At 37.7% G+C, this 18496-nt stretch overlaps 1 protein-coding gene across 1 annotated transcript; it reads left to right on the top strand.

Moving 5' to 3' along the window:
* The first annotated feature begins 5206 nt into the window (after positions 1–5206).
* On the top strand, positions 5207–5689 carry LOC122584818 (uncharacterized mitochondrial protein AtMg00860-like). The gene has a single exon (XM_043756883.1). The coding sequence runs from the start codon at positions 5207–5209 to the stop codon at positions 5687–5689; it is 483 nt and encodes a 160-aa protein (XP_043612818.1).
* Positions 5690–18496: the final 12807 nt, after the last annotated feature.

Below are 18496 nucleotides of genomic sequence, written 5' to 3'. Positions count from 1 at the left end.
AAATGTTTGGGAAGTTTTCAGGTCATGTCAACCTGAAGTTGCATGGGTCGACATTGTTTGGTTCGCCCAGTGTGTTCCACGCTAATCCTTTCATTTATAGCTAGTGTTTCACCAAAAGCTTAAGACTCAAGATCGATTGAAGCCATGGGAAGCTGGGGGTGCCTACAACCTTAACCTGATGTGTTGCCCTCTGTGTCAACATGTGAGACTCTCATAACCATCTTTTCTTTAAATGTACTTTTTTGTTTCAGGTTTGGAATGATATAAAAGTTATGGCTGGACTACAACAGGTATCAGCAAAATGGGATGATATTGTTGCTTGTCTGACGCCTCTTTCCAAAGTAAATTCAGCTCGAAGTGTTCTAGGAAGGCTTATTGTTGCTGCATCGTCCTATTTCATATGGCAAGAGCGGAATGCACGTCTATTCACCAATAAAGCAAGAACTGTCCAGCAGATTCAGGAGCTGATCGTCTATAATGTCCGACTTAAGGTTGCTTCTCTTAAGTTTAAACATACTAGTGATGTTGGAAGCTTGCCGGAACAATGGAGACTACCAAAGGAGATACTACTTGTTTAGTTCTCTATCTTTTCGTAGTATGTTATTTGACTTGTATGTTGGCATTTCCCTAGTTTGAGGACGATCTGAAATGTCAATGTAGGATATTTGATAGTTGCTAGGCTACTGTCTTGTCTACATATACATGGCATGTCATGTATATGAACTAATATGGTTCTCTGCCATATTACTTGTACTAAACCCTTAATGTTGTTATAAAAGTTGATCGGGGTATCCCATTACCCAATGGATTTTAAAACGTTATCTTGAACTTATTATCTTTTGATTTCGAATGATAATTGAAACTTAATGTCGATGTTTTATTTTTAAATCTTTTGTACCATGTCGTTCTGTGGCACTTCATGTTTCCGCCTTAGTCGGAGTGTTACAGAATAATGGTATCAAAGCCAGGTTATAGAGAATTTTTACTATAACCTACGTATTTTCAAAACGAGTCGAATATTTCTTAAACAATTGAGTCGATCAGAAAGTATTCTTGTTTTACTTATGCATAGCCTGATCAACTATGCCTAATTAAAAATTTAATTTGGAATCACCGAAATGGTTGTCTAAAAAATATTCAAAATGAGTCTTTTGGAAATAAGCTTTAAAAACGATTCTTGGTGCAAAAGATACAAAACCAAATCCAGTGTTGGCATTACATATTAGAACCCTTAGTTAATACCCCCACTTGGCTAGTATTACTTTGCCTATTTAGATATAATACACAAGAGCTATGCACAAGTTAAATTCTAGTCATTTCGTTGATTAGAAATGATCATGTGAGTCGTGAGTGTTGAGTTGGTCGTTAGTAGTTTTGGTATACGTCGGTTGTGAATGGTCATGTCGTTGCTCGGTCGTCAGGCTTGGGAGCCGTTGGTCGAATGGGTTGGATGTCGTCGAATGGTTAAGGTCGTCTCGTGGTCCGTCAAGTCATCTTGCTGTCCTTAAATGGTCAAGTCGGTCGTCAATGGTCGTCTAAGCGTCAAGTGGAGTCGTCGTCTTATGTTTTATGTAACTGTGTAGGAAACGATATGTCACAAAGAAGCGGAGCATCAAGATATTCCGGACACGCAAGAGACATTTATGCGTTTGTGGGCATGGTCCGTGAAAGGCAAGAAAGACAAGAGAGCGAGTAACGGAGCCCATGAAGGACTCCCAACAGCCCTCACAAGAAAAATAGGAGTCCGAGCCGATGGAGGACCCGTCAAACGGTGGTGATGCTAGCAGCGTTGCTTCTAGCCAACCGGCACGCCGCTCGCCCTCACCTCCACCATCACCACCAGCCCCTAGAGCTCCTCCACCACCGAGACAAAATGCGGCCATGAATGTAAGTGATGGGCGCTTCCAAACCCATGAGCCATACTTCCATCCACGCCTCCCTCGCGATCATCCTTACCACTTCGGTCCAAGACAAGGAGAGATCCTCCACCGTCCCATTTATGGAGTACCTCCTCCACCTCCCGTTGGCATGACTCGGGAGGAAAGGGAGCGGGTATGGGACATAGTCGGCAGATTGAGGGATGCAGGAGTGTGAGTTCGACATCAAGAAGTCATGATGGAAAAAGCCTTGGGAGCAATGAGACAAATGGGAGACGATACGTGCATGGCAATAGATGGAGTGCGCCGGATATATGAGGTGATATTCATGATGGGATTTGTACTTGCAGCGGTGTGCTCCATTGTGGTAGTTCTTGTGCTTAGAAAATGACCCTAAGGATGTTTTATTCATGAACCTATTCGATAGACAAATGTTTGTACTTCTTATGATTTTCTTAAACTTGTTTGTGGTTGTGTGACTATGATCACATGGTTGTTGGCATATGGCAATTTTGTAAACTGATATTGGATTATTTGAATGTGAGCTTGATGCCTTTATATGATTATACAATGTGTTAATCTCTACGTGTTATAGTTATGCCTATTGCAAAGTGATAGTTTCAGCAGGAAATCAGTTCTGACCACTTTTGGTAGAACGGCCATATCTGGATTTCTGTTTGGTCTTTTGACCTGATTCCAGTTGGAGGTAAAACTTAACTCATGCGGTTACATTTTAAATTTTATGAGTTTTGTCCAGTTCGTCCATCTTGAGCCACTTTATCGTGCTCCAAGTTCGTATACAGATTCTTGAAAAATCTGTCTAGCAACCCAAAAACAAGATTGATATATTTTAAGCTTACCCAACCATTTGTAATTCATAGTGATAAGTAGGTTGTGATTAAAGGAAGGAATATGAATTTAGAAATATATGTATACCTATGCATACAAACGAGGCCTTACTACACTAAGTAACTTAAATGAACACGTGTGAGATCGAAAGTTGCGAGTCTGGTCTATGCCATATAATCCTATATACGAATGACTAAACTATGTTCTCCTTTGTAGAGACATGGCACCACGAAGGACCGGAGAAGAAACGAATGCTGAGGCTAGGCGCCAGGAGGAAGAGGCCCGAAGGAGGACCGAGCTAGCCGACCTCATTTCTCAACAAATCAACTCCATTATGCCAGCCATTGCTACTCAAATTGCGGAGAGTGTGACCGCCACACTTAACACGGCCCGAAGGCAAGCTGGAGGAGGTAATGTGAATGATGAAAATGCTTACAAGACTTTCACCTCGTGCAACCCCAAGGAATTCTATGGGACGGAAGGTCCTGTTGGTTTGCTTACATGGTTCCAAAGCATGGAGGCCATCTTGAACATTATTGATTGTGCACCGGCCGACCGTGTCAAGTTTGCGGCTAGCAAGCTCCAAGGAAGGGCACTCGCTTGGTGGAACCTCCAAGTCACTACGATGAATGCCTTGACTTGGGAGCAACTCAAGGAAGAAATGAAGCGGGAGTATTGTCCTAGGCTAGTCGTACAAAAGTTGGAGATTGAGTTTTGGAACCATGCTATGAAGGGAATGGAGTTGGAGACATATGCAATTTGTTTCCACGAGTTGTGTGTGCTAGTGCCTGACATGGTGAATACTGAGGCCAAGAAGGTTGAGAGGTTTATTTATGGATTGGTACCGGAAGTAAGGTTGATGGTCACGACAGCAAACCCCACTACACTTGAAGAAGCAATAAGTTTGTCAACAAGATTGGTTAATGATTTGGTTAGAACCGGGAAATACTCGCGAGGCGAGTCAAGCTCAAGACAAGTAGGAGGACACCGATTCGGTGATCGAAAGGGTAATGGGCCGGATAAGAGACAAAAGGTAGCGAGAAACTATGGTGTTGTTGATCCCAACCCCAACCCAAACGGTCAAATGCCGCCAAGGTGTAACCGTTGTGGCAACCCCCATCGAGGAGAGTGCAAGCAATGCACAACTTATGACAGATATGGATACCTAGCTGCCTATTGTCGAACTGGAGCAAGAGTTGGAGGAAATCCCGGAGCATGTCGTGAATGTGGAGCTATGGATCATTAGAGGAACGCTTGCCCTAGGTTGGGACGAGCTCAAGGAGGTCGTGGAAACATGAACAATAACCGTGGGAATTTTCGAAATGTTGGCAACCGTGGGAATCAAGCAAATCAAGAAAACAATAGGAACCAAGTGAACCGAGGTAATGGAGGAAATCGAGCAAACAATGGAAACAAGGTAACAACGTGAATCGAGGAAATCAAGGAGGTCAAGCAAGAGGACGAGTGTATAAAATGGGAGCAAATGAGGAACGTGATGACCCTAATGTCATCGTAGGTACGTTTCCCTTAAATAATGTTTATGCCTCTATGCTATTTGATTCTGGATCCGAAAGAAGTTTTATTTCTTTTGAATTTAAGGAAATGATTAATAAGAAACCTAGTGAGCTTGAGGAAACCTACTATGTTGAATATGCTAATGGAAACGAGTTTAAGACTAAGGAAATTATTTTTGATTGTAAGTTAACTTTAGACGAGAAAGATTATACTATAGACTTGATTCCCATTGAGATAGGAAGTTTTGATGTGATAGTAGGAATGGATTGGTTGTCTAAAATGCGTGCTGAAATACTTTGCCATGAAAAGGTCATTAAATATCCCTTAGATAATGATGAAGTTCTTATAATACAAGGCCATAGGGCGGGAGTCCAACCCAAGATAATGTCAACTATGAAAGTAAGGAAATATTTACGTAAAGAATATCACACATACTTGGCACAAGTAGTGGATAAGCAAGTAAAAAGTAAGGACCCTCATAAGGTCATGGTGGTTAGGGACTTTCTAGATGTGTTCCCTGACGAACTACCTGGACTTCCACCCACGAGGCAGGTGGAGTTTACGATTGATTTAGTTCCCGGGGCAGCCCCCGTAGCTAAAGCACCCTATAGGTTAGCACCTTCTGAAATGCGAGAACTTTCTGAGCAATTGCAAGAATTGCTTGATAAGGGTTTAATCCAACCTAGTTCTTCGAGGATGGATCTTTGAGGATGTGCATAGATTATAGGGAGTTGAATAAATTGACAATCAGGAATAAATATCCGCTGCCACGAATAGACGATTTGTTCGATCAACTTCAAGGAGCGTCGCATTTCTCGAAAATCGATCTTAGATCCGGCTATCCTCAATTGAGGGTACGAGAAGAAAATGTACCTAAAACGGCTTTTAGAACTCGCTATGGGCATTACGAGTTTCTGGTGATGCCATTTGGTCTGACAAATGCGCCTGCCGTTTTCATGGATATAATGAATCGAATTTGTAGGCCATACTTGGACAAATTCGTGATAGTATTCATTGATGACATTCTGATATACTCTAGAAGTAAGGATGAACATGAGAAACATCTGAGAATAATCTTGCAGTTACTTAGAGATGAAAAGCTATACGCTAAGTTTTCTAAGTGTGAATTTTGGCTCCGACAAGTCCAATTTCTTGGACACATTGTGAACGAAGAAGGAATTCATGTAGATCCAGCTAAGATAGAAGCGATCAAGATATGGGAAACGCCCAAAACACCTACAGAAGTGCATAGCTTTCTAGGTTTAGCGGGCTATTATAGGAGGTTCATCCAAGGATTCTCTAAAATTGTGGTGCCTTTGACCCAAAAGTCGAGAGAATTCGAATGGGGTGAAGAACAAGAGCAAGCGTTTCAAACGCTTAAGAACATGTTGTGTGAAGCACCAATACTAGCCTTGCCGGATGGAATGGAAGGATCTGTAGTATATTGAGATGCGTCGAATAAAGGACTTGGATGTGTGCTTATGCAAAGAGACAAGGTCATTGCGTACGCGTCTAGGCAATTGAAGCCACATGAGAAGAATTATTCAACTCATGATTTGGAGTTAGGAGCCGTGGTATTTGCCTTGAAGATATGGCGACATTATCTCTATGGCACTAAATGCTCAATATTCACCGACCATAAGAGCTTGCAACACATCTTTGATCAAAAGATGTTGAACATGAGGCAAAGGAGATGGATGGAGTTACTAAATGACTATGAGTGTGAAATAAAGTATCATCCGGGGAAGGCAAATGTTGTTGCCGATGCATTTAGTAGGAAGGTGAATACTAAAGTGCCAAGGGCAAGAATTAGCCACTTACAAGTAAGAATGTCTCTAAGAGATCGTTTCTTAAAAGACTAAGCAAAGGCCTTTGAAGGGAAGAACATTGAGGATGAAGCATTGTGTGGTATGGAAATGAGGTTTGATAAGGATGATGAAGGTATTCTATACTTCAAGGGGAGAGCTTGGGTACCGAAAGTGAATGATTTAAGAGACGTACTTATGAATGAGGCTCATAATACGAAGTATTCAATTCATCCGGGCGCGGATAAGATGTATCAAGGCCTAAGAAGGGATTTTTGGTGGCCTGGAAAGAAAGGAGATGTAGCTCAATATGTGAGCCGATGCATGACTTGTGCGATGGTCAAAGCTGAGCACCAAAGCCATTTAGTCTTTTAAAGCAGCCAGAAAATCCAGGATAGAAGTGGGAGCAAATAGCAATGGACCTAGTGACGAAATTGCCTCGAACAAAGAAAGGTCATGATGCTATATGGGTGATTGTTGATCGTCTTACGAAATCAGCCCATTTCATTCCCATCAAAGAAGATTGGAATACCGAGCGTCTAGCTCGCTTGTACGTTGAGAAGATTGTAACGTTACATGGTGTGCCTTTGTCCATAATATCCGATCGGGATGGTAGATTTACCTCACGTTTTTGGGGTCATGTGCAAGAGGCAATAGGCACAACATTAGCACTAAGAACGGCTTACCACCCTCAAACGGATGGACAAAGTGAGCGAATGATACAAACGTTGGAGGATATGTTAAGAGCTTGTGCATTAGAATTTAGTGGAAGTTGGGATGAACACTTGCCATATGCTGAATTTACTTACAATAATAGCTATCACTCTAGCATACAATGTGAACCGTTTGAAGCCTTGTATGGGCGTAAAAGTAGATCACCAATGTGTTGGATAGAAACGGGTAAAAGAAGCCAAGCTACCGTTGATTTTGTCCAAGAAATAACGGACAAGGTAGCTATCATTAAAGAAAAGCTTAAAGCCGTGAGAGATCGGCAAAAGAGTTATGCGGATCAAAGAAGAAAGTCGCTAGAATTTGAAGTTGGCGACAAAGTGCTCTTAAAAGTGTCGCCATGGAAAGGAACCGTAAGGTTCGGCAAAAGAGGGAAGTTGAGCCCTCGATACATTGGGCCATTTGAAATTGTTGCTAGAATACGCCCCATAGCCTATAAGTTGAAGTTACCCCAAGAATTGGGAGATGTTCATGACACATTCCACGTGTCAAACTTGAAGAAATGTTTAGCGGATGATTCGAAAGTAGTCCCACTTGAGGAACTACGAGTGGAAGATAAGCTCCAATTTCGTGAGGAGCCAATAGAAGTTCTCGATCGCGATGAGAAGTGTCTTAAGAGAAGCAAAATCCCTATCGTCAAAGTTAGATGGGATACAAAACGCGGACCCGAATTTACGTGGGAACGTGAAGACTTCATACGTGAAAAATATCCGCACTTACTCCCCAAGCAAATTCAAATTCCGGGACGGAATTCTTCTAAGGGGGTAAGGATGTAACAACCCTACTTTTTAAATATTATATACGTGCTAGTTAGGATGTCTATGTTCCCGCAAGCCATAGTTATACGTGAAGCTAGTAGATAATGCCCCAGGATTTACAATCTAAAGTTATTGTTAGTGTTAAGTTCAATTCAATAAAATGCCATTGAACAAAAATTTTAATTAATATTTAACCAGCTTATAAATAATAATATAAGTCTCACAAGTTGAGCTAGCGATTAAAAATACTTGTAAATGCCCAACAATTTAACCATCAAGCCAACTAACCAATATTTGGTCATGGAAATAGTATGAGCATCTTGAAATATTTGTAAAGTTCTTTATGTACATAAAATGCTTAAATAATAATAAGTATATGTATATATGTTTAATATAAATACAAGATTTACAACCAATGAGCCATGTAACAAATTAAAAACACAAAAATACATATATATATATACAGGGCATACATATATACATACCTACACTAGATTAAATAAATCACATACACTAAAAATCTATACAAATTAATATTCTTACAAAATATATACATACACCTAACTTATACAAATATCCTTACGCTTTATATAAAAAAACTTTTTTCTCTCTAAAAGAGAGAGAAACCCCTTCATTACCCCCCTTTTGGCCGTCCCCCCTTCACACATACACACTCCACATTTTGAATTTTTACTTCTTCCAACTCTCTTGAAGCTCACACTAAACACACTCCTCACATTTTTCACACACAAGTCATCATTCTCTCTCAAAGAACTCTTTTCTCCCTCTCTTTTTCTTGAAATCGGCCAGCCAAAGAACAAGGGAAAAACAAAGCAAAACTCATCTAAACACTTGTTAATAATAAGGATTTAGGTTAGATTAAGCAAGGATTACACTAAGCTACATAGTAAGGGTTATTTTAAGGGTAAAGTAAGGGTTATTTGGAGCCAAGAAGCCACGAAAATCTGCACCATTTTCATCACCAAAAGTGTTCTTCAAGGGTATATAATTTCATCTTTTTACTAGATTAATCTTGTTCTAATTCATATCAAAAAGGTTTTATCAAAAGTTCATGTTTTCCTTATGTTTTCTTTTGAATAAACACTTGATGAGGGTAAAACACTTGATGAGGGTAAAGCTGATAGGATCTTTCTTCCCATGTTCATGCATGTTGAATCCATGAAGAAAGATCCAAGGATTCAACTAGTTTAAGACCCAAAAGTGTAGATATAGATTATATAGCTTTTAAAGTAGTTTTTCCTTTGAAAGATGGTTATGTTTTTATATATTTTTGAAGTTATGATTTCTGGAAATTTTATAAAGATATGGACTTTTAATGTTGTGTTGTTGGATCTATAACAGTTAGCATGAAAAGTGTTGAGATATGTTGATAGTTGTAAGATAATCTTTTTGCATGAAATGATGGACATGTTTTATATAATTTTTATGTCCATATTTCTGGAATTTTCTGGAATTTTTCATAAAAGTATGTTTTTATGTTCATGGGTTATAGATGGATAAAGATTTATTGTTAAAAAGTTGAGATAATTGCATGTTTGTTAGATTTAAGAAAGTTGAATCTTTTGTTGGATTATGAGATGAAGCTAGGCTTCTCATAAGTGAAAAATATGTTAATCTTGATGTTAAATATTCTGGAAAAATTTACAAAATATCAAGGATATAAAGCTTCAATCAAAACTTGTTAAAATATGCTTGAAATCGTAAATCGAAAGCTTGCAAAAATGCATTTTTAGCACACACATGCACCATAATCTTTTGAGCAAGAAAATATGATGAACCTACTGGAAATAATGTGTTTCAAAAGTATAAAAGTTAAGTCATTTGATGCATGGCAATAACAAGCTCAAAAATCACATTTTCGAGTCAAACAATCACTAACCGAAAGCACAAAATTAAACATATCACACCACCACCACTCTCACGACTTGAACCATCAAAATATGATGCACTTTCTGGACAAAATGAAACAAGAGCAAAAATCCTTTTTGAAGGACCTAAATTGCTTAAGAAATGAGGCTTAAAACGTTATTTCGGTAAACGATTTTTATGCTTAAAAGACCTCAAATTATAAAGACACAAGAGAGGTTGAATTGTTATAAATTTTTATTGATATAAGTTGCCTAAAAGGCCTGGGATTTTTGGACAAAAGCTTTTGTGGTGATTTGTAAGAATTTCTATGATTTAATGAATTAAAATGGTAATTAAAAGATATATAAATTAATTAATAAATTGTATAAATTATGAATCTGATCAAAATTACATAACCAATGTTGAAAGTGACCAAAACCTACTGGGAAAAAATAATTATAAGTAAAGGAACAACAACTATACAATCTAAAGGTAAATTATTAAGTAAAAATCACTAATTAACCACTATTATTAAATAATTAAATAGAAGTGCATAAATATAAGTATAAATCATAATATTATAAATCAAGAAGTATAAAAATCAATAAATAATCCGTATATAATTATCCATGAATTTTAAAGATAATTTAAGAACTTAAGAGTAATTATAAGGAATTATTTAATTAATAAATCCATAAAATAAATAAATAATTAATTAAATAATATTAAATTAAATGAATACAAATAAATCAGCAAAAATATATCAACATCCATATTATGAGAACACAAATTTCAAATATTATTATTAAGCAAAGTATGCAATGGAAATTATATATAAAACAAAGTCAAACTACCGAATTTCTAATAAACGTATAAAATCATACAAATAACCTTCACCACCAAACATCTTCCAACCAAATGATGTGAACAATATAATGCACTTGAATTCCATAATTAAACAACCAAAGATGGGCAAGTCTACTAGCGTACATCTCATGATCTAGTTTACTATTTCATGCAACACACACTTACGTTGTGTATATTTGAATACCATGGTTTAGGCTTGCTTAAGGGGCGACACCACTAGGCACTCTTCACGCATTTGAACAGCTCTATATCCCTCTTGAAACATGTGAGTCATAGCCCCCTTTCAAACTATTTTATGTGTTTAACTACCGGGGTGAAATGCATGAGATATAAATGAAATTGCTTTTTATGTTGACAAAGTTGCTTATCGTTTGGAGTTGCCAGATGAGCTTTTGGGAATTCATCCTACTTTTCATGTGTCACACCTTAGAAAAAGCTTTGCTGACGAAGCTACCTATGTGCCTTTTAATGAAATTGAAGTCAACAATAGGTAAAAATATGTTAAGGAACTCATTGCCATAGTAGAAGAAGAACTTAGGACAGTTCAAAATAAAACAGTGAGGACCTATAACTTTTGTGAAAGCATGGAAAGTTGTCCGGTTGCACGTGGGAGTCCGAGCATGACGTTCTTGTTTACTATCCGTCTTTACATATGGCTTGGATCACGAGGCCGTGATCCGTTTCAAGTGGGGGATAATTGTAACACCCCAAAATTTCTTAAGGTAAATAAATTATCCCTTTTTTGTACTTTTGACATTAAATTAATTTCCTAGTATTTTATTTTTGTTATGGGGTTAATTTAGTTGGAACCTTAGTGGATAGCGGGTAAAAATTACCCACAAAAAGAAAAAGAGGCGTGGCTTCTCAAGAAAGTGTCAACCTTCTTTCCCCTCCCTTAGTCACAACCCACTAATTCTTCTTCACTCTTTTTGTATCTTCTTCTCTTGAATCTTTCAAATCAAATTCTATTCTCAGCTCAATTCAAGAATCCTTCAACTTAAATAACAATAATTATCTTTTATTATCTTATAAGAATTCAAAGTGAGGGCTTGAGTATGGGTTTAACCGTGGGTTTAAATTCAAGATTAAAAGAGGAAGAGAAGAGTTTGTGATTTTAATTCTTGAAATACTCCCTTGAATGCTTGAGGTAATAACCTTTTTTAACCTAATTTTGATTTTTTAGAGAATTTAGGGTTCTTTTGGTTAAAGGGATACCCTATTTCACTTTTATAACAACAAACCAAAGTTTTACAAGTAATGTGGCAGAATACCACATCAATTCATATACATGACAACCCATGTATATGTAGAACAAGCAAAATGCAAACTCAAAAACCTATTACATTGTTATCTATAAAAACAAACAAAGATTCCTATGTAAGTTCATCAATTGACACCACAGAGTCAGCAGTCCATATTAATTCTTATTTGGTAGATTTCAAGCCTCAAGAATACTCATGCCACTGCTACGCTGTTTAAACTTGCCATATAAAGTATTAAGCCCATCCATGAGAATTCCAGTGGAAACAATAATGTCACGCATTCTTTGCTGTTGTCGAAAAAAGTCTTCCATTTCTTTCTTGCCATATAAAGTATTAAGCCCATCCATGAGAATTCCAGCCGAACAGACATCTCCCCTAGAAAACAAAAATAAGTCATCTGCAAAACATAAGTTAATAATCCGTTGTTTTTCACAACGGTTATGGTATTTGAAACCTATTGAATTGTTGATCTTATTTTGAAGGATGAGTGATAGAACTACCATAACCATAGTAAAAAGATAAGGGGACATCGGGTTTCCTTGGCGCAATCCTCTTTTCCCTTTAAAATAACCATGGATAATCCCGTTCACACTAATTTAAAATAATGCAGTCGATACACAAGTCATAAACCAGTGAATTATTTTGGGGTGGAAACCATAACCGATTAGGGTAGCTTTTAAGAACTTCTAGTCAACAGTATCATAGGCTTTCTGGATATCGATTTTAAAGGCACAACGGACCAAACTCTCTATGATAATTGTGCATGAGATCCTGGGTGAGTAGTATATTATCAGAAATACACCGCTCAGGAGTAAATGCAGACTTGTTAATTCCCACTATATCATCAAGTCCTTCGTTTATTTTATCCGTAAAGATCTTGGTAATGCAGTTATATAATACATTGCAGCAAGAAATAGGTCTGAAATCAGTAACAGAGTTTGGAGTAGTAACCTTAGAGATACCCAAATTTGGGGACCTTGCTAAAAATTGAGATTTGTATAATTTTTCCTCAAATACTTGTAGAACCTAATTTGTTATTGAGTTGCATGATGAGTTTAACTAAGAATATGTGTTGACATGTAAATCTTGATTTTTTGAAAGAATGATGATTTTCACTAGTTGAATAATATTGATGCAGAAATGTCTAGATTCACCGAACTGACCGTTGCAAGTGAGCTGAGCAAATCGACTGAACTGACCAGAATTTCTGAGATAACAAAAGATTCCGAAATGAAGTTAAATTATGAGCTAAAGTCCATTTATGAGCTAAAGCAGAATTTTAAGCCAGTGATGCCATCTGAGTAAGCCATGCTAATTCTGCCAGTGATAGCCCATTTCAGACAAGTGTTCGCTGAACAAGCTCAGCCACCAATCCACTGAAGCTCCAGATACAACCATCAGAAATCCATCAGTGAAGTTCTCCACTGAAGCCCACCAGTCCACTAGAAGCTCTCTAGTGACCAGTTCCAGTCTCTAGATGGATGCTCCAGATGTACGTCTCCAGTGAAAGTCCATATTTCAGTTTTTCCAGTTGCCTTAATAAAGTTTGTTCTGACGCGTGTTCGTGGGGTCCAATAAAGAAGGAATGACAGCTGTTAACAGGAAGAAGGAAGGAAGGAGACAGGTTATCATTTTGTTTTTTTTACGCCGTGCTTGAGTTATTGCATTTTTTACCCATCAAATTTGGTATAAGAGACAGGTTTCAAAAAAAAAAGATTTCTTAATCTTTTAGTCCTTGGTTGTTGTTTGGTTTGTTGGGTCAGATTCGATTAGTTGGAGTTGTAGTTTGTTTTGCTTAAATTTGTTGGTGTTGGTGTTGTTTTGTTGAATATTAATGGCTTTTCTAAGAAATATGACATTAGAAGAAGCTCATAATATTAGAAGGGATAGGCAGATTGAAGATCTACAAGAAACACTTGGTAGAGTTCTTAATCTATTAGAAGATGGTGGTTTAAGGTTGATTAGAGAACGTGTTGTAGGTGAAAGAGATGATGAGTCTCAAGGTCCTAGTGAGAGATCTAATGATACACCCATATCCTCTAGTGATTCTGATGAGTCTAATCAGTCTAGAAGAAGGCATAGTCTAAGGTGGATGATACAAAAGATATTAAGATAGATCCCCCAGATTTTATTGGTTCTTCAAACCCTGAAGAGTTCTTTGAATGGGTCCACCAGATACAAAAGCAAGGAACTAAAGAAGTTGTAAAGTATATCAGAGAAATTGAGCAACTGAAGACTTGAACTGGTGTGAAAGAAACTGAAGAGCATACTATCCAGATTCCTTGGTGGGTTGAATGCTACCATTGCTGAGAAGTTAGAATTGCAGCCCATCTGGACATACGAAGGTGCTTGCAAACTGGCCCTCCAGATTGAAAAGCAACTAATGAAGAAGGTCCAGTACAAACCTTTTGCTAAGGTTTCTTCCAGTTCCAGTTCTTAAGCTTAGTGCAACTAGTCAACAGTCCTTCAGAGGCAAAGAGAAAGAAACTGGAGGATCAAAAGAACCAGTTGGAAGGAAATGTTTTAAGTGTCATGGTTTTGGTTACTTCCAGGCCCAGTGTCCCAACCAGTGAGCACTTACTGCTAAAGAAATTGAAAGTTTACCAGATGTTGATACTGAAGAAGGTGAACCAGTGTACGATGATGATGAAAGTGAAGAAACATATGTTGGTCCAGATGTTGGAGAAATGCTGGTAGTCAGAAGAGTGATGCATGCTAATGAAGTTGCAATTGATGCTGCCCAGAGAGAAAATATCTTCCATTCCAGATGTACTATTAAAGACAACATGTGTGATCTGATTATTGATGGTGGAAGTTGTGCTAATGTTGCTTCAACATATATGGTAGAAAAACTGGAGTTACCTACCACAAAACACCCTCGTCCATACAAGTTGCAATGGCTTAGTGAAGGATCTGAGGTAAAAGTTAATCGACAAGTTACTATTCCTTTTTCCATTGGATCTATTTATGAAGATAAAGTTGTTTGTGATGTTGTCCATATGGATGCTTGTCATATTTTACTGGGTAGGCCTTGGTTATTCGATAATTATATATTTCATAATGGTCGTGCAAATTCTTATTCATTATTTGTAAGTGGTAAGAAAGTCACTCTGACTTCTCTAAAACCCAACGAGTTATTGAAAGTTAGTAAAAAATACCAGCATAGCAAGTCTTTGTTTATGTTCCAAACTCAGGTTGAAGAAGAGTTAACTGGACGCTCTCCAGTTATGATATTACTGGTGCTTGAACGTACTGAAGAGAAGGAGTTCACTGGTGTCCCCAGTCTCCTAAAGTCTTTATTGAAGGAATTCACTGATGTTTTCCCAGAAGACCTACCTGAAGGTTTACCGCCAGTTAGAGGTATACAACACCAGATTGACCTGGTTCTAGGTCCAATTCTTCCTAACAAAGCTGCTTATCGATGATCACCAACTGAAGCAAAAGAGTTACAAAGGCAGGTAGATGAGATGGTTGTTAAAGGTTATGTGAGAGCAAGTATGAGTCCTTGTTCAGTCCCAACTTTCTTGGTTCCAAAGAAAGATGGTTTAATGAGAATGTGTGTTGATAGTAGGGCCATAAATAACATAACTATTGTATAGATATCCCATTCCCAGATTGGATGATATGCTTGATGAGTTACATGGCTCCAATGTGTTTTCAAAATTTGATCTCAGAAGTGGTTATCACCAAATTTGAATGAAAGATGGAGATGAGTGGAAGACTGCATTCAAATTTAAAGGAAGCCTTTATGAATGGTTAGTAATGCCTTTCGGTTTATCTTATGCTCCCAGTACTTTCATGAGACTGTTGAATGAAGTTCTCAGGCCACTTATTGGTCAGTTTGTTGTTGTTTATTTTGATGATATTCTGGTATATTCTAAATCTGAAGCTAAACATGTTAATCATTTGAGAAGTGTGTTTGATTTACTGAGAAGACACCAGTTGTATGGCAAACTAGAGAAATGTGATTTTATCGTTGAAAGTGTACTTTTTTTTGGTTATGTAGTATCAAAAGAAGGTATTTCCATTGATCCTTCCAAGGTAGAAGCCATCAGATCATGGCCAGTTCCTACTACCATCACTGAAGTAAGAAGTTTTCATGGACTGGCATCTTTTTATAGAAGATTTATCAAGAATTTTTCTATTGTTGTGGCTCCAATTACTGATTGTCTGAAGAAAGGTGTGTTTGACTGGCCAAGTTCAACCCAGTTGGCATTTGAGTCACTGAAGGAAAAGCTCACTTCAGCTCCAGTATTATCTTTGCCAGATTTTGATCAGTTATTTGAGTTAGAATGTGACGTCAGTGGTGTGGGTATTGGTGCAGTTCTGGTGCAAGCAGAGCGTCCAATTGCTTATTTTAGTGAAAAGCTTAATGGTTCTAAATTGAAGTATAGCACTTATGACAAAGAGTTTTATGCAATTATTCGTGCAATTACTCACTGGTCACATTATCTGAAGTCAAAACAGTTTGTTTTATTTTCTGACCATGAAGCACTAAAGTTCATAAATGATCAACACAAGCTTAATGCCAGACATGCAAAATAGGTAGAATTTTTGCAGTCATATTCATTTGTTTCTAAGCACAAGGCTGGAGTGGCTAATGTTGTTGCTGGTGCACTTTCTAGAAGATACCCCTTGTTATCAATTCTAGAAGCAAGAGTTCTTGGATTTTCTTTCATTAAGGAGTTGTATGCTGCTGATCCAAACTTTGCTGATCGTCTCACTGAAGCTAACCAGAAAGGACCATTTGTTGTTCAAGATGGTTTCTTATTTAAAAATGGTAAATTGTGTATTCCAAGGGGTTCTATTCATGATCTACTAAGAAGGGAAGCACATGGAGGAGGTTTGGCTGGCCATTTTAGCATAAACAAAACTGGAGAGATTCTTACTGAACACAACTTTACTGAAGGATGTTCAGAATATTATCAGTCGCTGTCCAACTTGTCACCAGGCGAAGGAAACTTTTCACAGGGGTTTGTATACTCCTCTTCCAGTTCCAAGTCAACCATGGGAAGATCTTAGCATGGATTTTATTGTTGCATTTCCCAGAACTCAAAGGGGAAAAGATTCGATAATGGTGGTTGATCAATTTTAAAAATGGCACATTTTGTTCCTTGCAATACTACAAATGATGCTCTAACAGTGACAAACTTATTTTTCAAGGAAATTGTTCGTCTACATGGAACTCCAAAGACTATTATTTCAGATAGAGATGTCAAGTTTCTGATTTATTTCTGGAAGACATTATGGAGATTGATGGGAACCAGATTAATGTTCAGTACGTCTCATCACCCTCAAACTGATGGACAAACTGAAGTCACTAATCGTACGATTGGCATGCTGTTGAGAACACTGGTGAAGAAGACACTAAAGGATTGGGATCTGAAGTTTGCTCATGTTGAATTTGCCTTCAATAAAGCTCCTACTTATTCCACCAGTAAATCCCCATTTGAAATTTGTTATGGTGTCAATCCATTGACTCCCATTGATTTAATTCCATTTTCAATTGAACCAAAAGCAAGTATTGAAGCTGAGGCCAGAGCTAGAAAGATAAAGAAAATTCATCAACAAGTGAAGGCCAAAATTGAGAAAACAAATGCTGAATAAAAGGCAAGAGCAAATAAGCATTGGAAAACAGTCCAGTTTTGCCCCGGGAGATCTAGTTTGGGTGCATCTGAGGAAAGAAAGATTTCCAGCAAGAAGAAAGAACAAGTTGATGCCCAGAGCTGAAGGACCATTCAAAATTCTAGAGAGATATGGTGAAAATGCTTATAAGGTTGAGTTACTTGGAGATATGTCAGTTTCAAGTACATTTAATGTTGGTGATCTGATGCCTTATCTGGAAGATGAGTACCTCGAGGACTTGAGGGCAACTCCTTTTTCAGAAGGGGAGAATGATGCAGAAACGTCCATATTCACCGAACTGACCGTTGCTAGTGAGCTAAGCAAATCGACTGAACTGACCAGAATTTCTGAGATAACAGAAGATTCCGAAATGAAGTTAAATTCTGAGCTAAAGTCCATTTATGAACTAAAGCAGAATTTTAAGCCAGTGATGCCATCTGAGTAAGCCATGCTAATTCTGCCAGTGATAGCCCATTTCAGACAAGTGTTCGCTGAACAAGCTCAGCCACCAGTTGTAACACTTCTCAAGTGGCAAGAAGCTCCAGATACAACCATCAGAAATCCATCAGTGAAGTTCTCCGCTGAAGCCCACCAGTCCACTGAAGCTCTCTAGTGACCAGTTCCAGTCTCCAGATGGATGCTCCAGATGTATGTCTCCAGTGGAAGTTCATATTTCAATTTTTCCAGTTGCCTTAATAAAGTTTGTTCTGACGCGTGTTCGTGAGGTCCAATAAAGAAGGAATGACAATTGTTGACAGGAAGAATGAAGGAAGGAGTGACAACGTTATTCCTAACCATTTGTGGGCCCTCTTGCAAATCGAATCTTTCTAAAAGCTTTATCTGTCCATTTCCTATTGGCTAATAAACAAGTGACTGTCCTTTGCCCATGATAGCTTTTAGATTATTTTATTGTTATTTCGATAACTACTAGGAAATAGTTTATGTAGCTATAAATATGGGTTGTATTTCTCATTGTAAAAGGAGTTGATGATTGAAATTGACTGAACTAATAGAGTGATGCGTAAATCAGCTAAAACTTAAGCACAGCGGAATTAAACAACAACTTGAAAACTAGTTTTGGTATTTTTCTGATTTTATATGAAAACAACAACAAAACAAAACAATAAAATAAAGAATAGATAAAAGAATCCACCACCAAGACTCGTAAGGGCTAAGCCACCGGGATCAAGGATAAAGGAAACACTCCAACCCACCACTATGTTTGATAAAGGTCTAGCCACCACAAACACAAATAAAGGAATCGAAGATTTAAAGACCTCACCACTATAATTGATAAAGGACAAACCACCACAATTATAGATAAAGGGGTCACTCCAAAC

This window comes from Erigeron canadensis, chromosome 1 (genome assembly GCF_010389155.1).
Source record: "Erigeron canadensis isolate Cc75 chromosome 1, C_canadensis_v1, whole genome shotgun sequence".
Lineage (NCBI taxonomy): Eukaryota > Viridiplantae > Streptophyta > Magnoliopsida > Asterales > Asteraceae > Erigeron > Erigeron canadensis.
This window is presented reverse-complemented; position numbering and strand designations above follow the sequence as displayed.